Here is a 5,858-nt window from a genome sequence, read left to right on the forward strand (position 1 = left end):
GGAAAAGTATTATGTTGTATATGTTGGTCGTCGGCCTAACATTTATACTTCATGGGAGGAAGCACGGTTGCAGGTCGAAGGATTTAGTGGCAATAATCATCGCTTATTCACACGTTTGGAGGATGCGATGAAGGAATGAGATATTTTTTTGAGCTCTTGTACATCAATTAGATTAGGCCAGAGAAGAACGATGGAGACGTCTCTCCTTACCAACATAGAATCCTACGTAAATATTCGGACGCCGAACTCAGAGATCTCAACCCAACCTCAACGTTAGACGTCAACAATGGTTACACAAAGTACATCAACGAAAGACTTTAATATGACATTCGGGATGCCAACAATGGTTTCAAAGGGTATATCCATAGATGACTTAAATCCGACCGTTGGGATGACCTTTGTTTTCTTTTTCATTTTGACCATAGTTTTTATTTTTGCATTGTATGTTGTGATTAAATTGTAGGAACTTCACTGACGCTGTCTGCATGGACGTTGTTATCTATCGCAACTTTTAACTTGGATGACAATACTTTCTATTATGTTATATGTTTGTGTTTAAGCTTAGTATGTCTGCAATCCATGATCTATCATGTAATCGGGCACAATTTTTCTTCAATTCTCTTATATGCATTGGGTGTTAGTATAAAATAATTGCCGATGTGAGGCGATGGTGTACCACATATGAACAACAGGCGTGGGTTGTGTATAATCCCATCCAATCCCGAGTTTATTTACAAACATGAATAAAGAGAAATTGGATGTAACTTTTGCAATCCCGAGTCCACTTCCAAATATGAGTTTAGTAATTCCGAGGGTATTTGCAAAATGACTTTTGTAATCTTATGGTATCTTTTCCAGACATGACTTTACTCTAATCCCGCGGGATAAAAATTAATCCCATATCTTCCAAACATGGCATTAAAATAGCATGGGATATACCAAATTCATAAACAATACCTTACACATACATTAATCACTACCTTTTTAATTCCATCCATTTTAATCCCACTTAATGCAGGTGGCCAAACAGACCATTAGTGTTTGTATAGCTCAAGCTCCGGACCGAACCCATCTCACCCAGCTTAACTCAATGTCTGATTGGTCACAGTTAAGTCGGTTAAACCCGCCTGACTTCCAGCCCTATTTTAAACCGCGGTTACTTTACGTTTGCCATGGAATCGGAGGATTTCAAATCCCTTCAAATCCCCCGGATCCAAATCCACGGTGCCGAACACTGCCTTACATTAGGATATGGGATTCCACGGTCTGGATTTGAATTTGAATTTTAATATCCACGTGTACATTGTGTGTCGGTGTCTGCGCCATCAACCATCACCCTTGGTCTAGGTAGGAAATATATGAAGCTTACGTTTCTTGGACGGGCAGCAACATCAAAGAAGACGAGGAAAGTGCAAAAGCCATACCGCACCCAATCCCAGCAATGGCAGCAGAAGAACCCCAGCAACATCCGATCACTGAGGAGAAGAAGATGAACGTCTCCCTAAGCATCTGGCCTCCAACGCAGCGCACCCGTGACGCCGTGACCAACCGTCTGATCGAGACCCTCTCATCACCGTCCGTCCTCTCCAAGCGCTACGGCTCGATGCCTCCCGAAGAAGCATCATCGGCCGCACGCGTCATCGAAGAAGAGGCTTTCTCTGCCGCGGCGTCTCTCTCGAACAATGCTGCCGCCGAGGACGACGGGATCGAGATCCTTCAGATCTATTCCAAGGAGATCAGCAAGCGGATGCTGGAAGCCGTTAAGGCCCGGGCGCCGTCTGCTTCCCCTGCGGAGAATTTGCAGACGCAGCCTCCCGCAGTTGCGTCCAGTGAGGAGATCTCGTCCGTTGGGTCGGAATCATCACAGACCTGATATTGGCTGTTGGTATGTTAGTGTTTCTGTCGAATTGTTCGGATCTTGAAATCAGCTTCTCTCTGTCTGTCTTTCTTGAAGTTTTATGAATTTGGTGCACAATCTATGAGATTCATGCTGAGTGAATAGATTAGGTTTTTTATTTGTTACTATTTTGGATTTTATTTGATGATGCCGCGTAAGGGTTGTTTGGATGGTGGTAAATGAGGCAAGTTGTAAATGATTTACTATTTACAACTTGCGTTAGGATGCCCTAAAATGCTTGTAAACGACTTTTTTCCCCTTTTCATTTGCTAGCAAAAAGCTGGGATTTCATTTGCTAGCAAATGATTTACCAGCAAGAAGCCTACAAGGGCTCGTGTTTTTTTTTTTTTTTTGAATGCCGGGAGATACACACCTCTCTCTCTCCACTGTATTGAGAATTCTAACGGCTCTCTCTCTCTCTGTCTGTCTGTCTGTCTGTCTCTCTCTCTCTCTCTCTCTCTCTCTCTCTCTCCAACGGCAGCAGATCTTGCTACTGGCCTTATAAAAGAAAATTTGAATTGGTGGGCTCATTTCTATGGCTCACCTACTGCTTGGTTTTATGTGAGGATCAACCCTAAGCTTTAGTGAGATGGGCTTAATCCAATTATCCACTTTAAACTCTACTCTTATATGCCGTTTGAATGTTTTTTTTTTTTTAATGAATTACTTCTCTAAACTATCATAATTACAAAATATAAACCATTTACACTGGAAATGATTTACTAGTAAATCATTTAAGGGCCGTTTGGATGCCTATAACATTTCTAAATGATATAGGCACTTGAGTCGTTTTTCAAGTTACCTGTTTCTTTGATACAGGTAATGGTTGGAATTTTTGAAAACAAAATTTCTGGGAAGAATCACAACTTGTATTGAAGAGGCCTCCCTACATTTAGACGGAGTGAAGGCTGAGTGACCATTGAAGGCTATAAGCAGCCATTGAAGGCTATGAGGCCACATTCAGATGCAATGAAGGCTACTAGGTTTCCACTGGGGAGAATCGTAGCTGTATTGAAGCCGGTTGGTGGCCCTTTTGCTATATAATCAGCTTCTCCCCCTCCAACGTCTCCATCTCCCTCTCTGTCACCTTCTTCCTCTCTCATCATGCTCCAGCAAGGTTGCCCTAAGAAAAACCCCTTCTTTTTTCTTTTTTTTTGCAATGGTGTTGATGGACGCCGTTTGGTTAGGAGGCGCGGGTAATGGTTGGTGGTTTGTGGGGCCCACTATCTTGTATGTGTTTTTATCTATGACATCCATCCATTCTTTCGGATCATTTTAGGGCTTGATTCCAGAAATGAGGCATATCTAAATCTCAACTGGACCACACCACAGGAAAACTATAATGATTGAAAGACCATTATTAAAAACCTCCTAGGGTCCACTGTAATGTTTGTTTGACATCCAACGTATTGATTAGGTAATAAAAGACTTGGACAAAGTGGAAAAACAAATATCAGTTTGATCCAAAACATTGGTAGCCCACCAAAAGGTTTTAATGGTGGGTGTTCAATCAACAATATTTCTAGTGATGTGGTCCACCAGTGATTTGGATGTACCTCATTTTTGGGCTCATGCCATAAAATGATATGAAATAATGGATGGATGGTGTGGATGAAACACATACATCATGGTGGGGCCCACATAACACGTCAGCAGGCAAACCACAATAGTCAGCTAAAAGTGACTGCTACTGATGGTGCTATGTGTGCCCCACCGTGATTTATGTGTTATATCCATGCCGATCCATCCATTTCTGATTATTATTTTAGGGGATCAGCCCAAAAATTAGGACCATCCAACTCTCATGTGGACCACACCACATCCACATTACAAGCATTTCGAAAATGTGGGCCCACTTTTATGGCCCACCTGTTGATTAGTTTAGCTTAAGAATCGATCAAACTATTCATTTACATGGGATGGGCTCAATAAGATGTAATACTTTTATCCAAGGTTTTTTTTTTTTTTTTGTCAATCTCATTTTTCAACGATTCCTTACTTCAAGCTCTAGTTGATATAAATATACAACTTATTACTTGTAACTAAGTTACATGTTATCCAAACACAAAAACTAAGTTACTTGTAAAGTTACAACTTACATTCAAACAAGATCACCTGTAGCTTTCTTTCACTTCTATGTAAGTTTACCTGTAACTTACAACTTAAAAAACTTACAGGCATCTAAATAGGCCTTTACAACTTAAACCATTTACCACCATCCAAATGACCCCTAAAGGAATTAAAAGTGCAGACTCTCTCTCTCTCTCTCTCTCTCTCTCTCTCTTTGTGTGTGTGTGTGTGTGTGTGTGTGTGTGTGTGTGTTTAATATTTCGATAAGTGTGGGCTTATGGAGAAAGGAATATTTGTTAGAGGTTGTTTGGTGTGAGAAATGGAAGCGATCCTGTTTCATATCCTTCTAGAAGCAAGCGGGCTGTGCTGATGACAGCTCGGCATTTGGCCATCATCTGGTTGTGTGCCTACATTTCTGGAAATGCCCGCCAATCGGGCCTCATCGACGACAGCACGTCATTCGGCTGTCATCTAATGAGAATACCTCTCTTGGAAGGCCATTGTTTCTCAGAAATTCTGAAAGTGACAGGGTTTTGGAAATGCAGGGAGGTGCGCAGCTCTCCCTATAAAGTAATCATATTTAATTTTATTGTGTATTTTACGCATCAGATGATCTTTCACAAGTTAGTTGATGCATCACAACACATGAAAAATGCAAAATACATATCTAGCCTCATGGATCAGGCTGTGGAGGAGATATGGTACAGGTATTATCCAACAGTGAAGCCAGATTGAGCCTATCAGTAGAATGTTGATGGGAAAGATGACATGCCTGTTTGGACTCCATGTGCAGCACATTGCATCCACCTGATGCTGGAGGATATCAGAAACTTGAAGGAAGTGAAAGAAATAGCTGAAATATGAAGGTGGACATTAAAATCTGACAACTTTTATCAATCAATCTTTGTATCATACTCCTTGGACAACCCAGAAACATAGAGGGCAGACTTTCTGACCAGCCATGCCAAGCATCTCCCAAAATCAAAGATTTTCTTCCACCCTAAGATTGTACATAATCCCCTTTTTACACATCTTCCCCAAGCCCCACCCAAGAAATACTTCTCACACCCTAGACACACTCCCCCAAAGCTCTATTCAGATCTCAATGCCCATTCCTCATCTTATATCTGTTACAAGGTGTTCCAAAACGGTAATGGTGGCCGTAATGGCCAGCACCGTTACTGTTATGATACGGGCTGTAATGGCCGTTACAGCCCCTGTATCGGCTGTTACGGCCCTTTTTTATTTTTTGAAAAAAACCGTTGCCGGACAGTTACGGATCTGTTATGGGACCGTTACGGCCGTTTCGACCCCGTAACGCATAACAGTTATGACCATTAATACCTTGACCTGTTACCTATTACTTTTATTTGACTGAAGCTATGTCCTTTGATAGAGTGTAAGGCAGAACAAGATTCATGTAGCCGACCTCCAATTAATTGGGATAAGGTTTAGATGATTATGTCCTCTCCCTACAGTGTGTTTGGTTCAATATCAAATCTCCACCACTATTTCTAAATGCAGCTCCATTTCTTTCTTTAGGATTTCCAATTCCTAACACTCCACTCACTTGGAGCCAGTTTTTTTACAGTTTAATTTGTGCTTTACTGCTTGACTGAAAGTTTTCTGGCTTGTTTGAGTTTTTTCAAGGTTGCAAAGGCTTGGACATTCAATAGCTTGGAATTGTACTCCACACCAACTTCAACCCACCTCTACCTATATTCACCCATGAAGCCTATGAGTGTGTTTGGATTAACCATTACAACTGTATTGTAATGTGAAAGACATGGCTGTATTGATTTCAAAGAGTGTATTGGATTTCAGACTGGCAGCAGTCGGACGGAATGCTCGTTTGGATATTGATGAACGTAGGTCTGGTAACAGATGTATA

General features: G+C 41.3%; 1 protein-coding gene across 1 annotated transcript; it reads left to right on the forward strand.

Moving 5' to 3' along the window:
• The first annotated feature begins 1,325 nt into the window (after positions 1 to 1,325).
• On the forward strand, positions 1,326 to 2,025 carry LOC131219097 (MFP1 attachment factor 1-like). The gene has a single exon (XM_058214098.1). It carries the CDS (start codon positions 1,442 to 1,444, stop codon positions 1,871 to 1,873), a length of 432 nt encoding a protein of 143 aa, XP_058070081.1. The 5' UTR covers positions 1,326 to 1,441; the 3' UTR covers positions 1,874 to 2,025.
• The last annotated feature ends 3,833 nt before the right edge of the window (positions 2,026 to 5,858 follow it).

This window comes from Magnolia sinica, chromosome 11, assembly GCF_029962835.1.
Source record: "Magnolia sinica isolate HGM2019 chromosome 11, MsV1, whole genome shotgun sequence".
Lineage (NCBI taxonomy): Eukaryota > Viridiplantae > Streptophyta > Magnoliopsida > Magnoliales > Magnoliaceae > Magnolia > Magnolia sinica.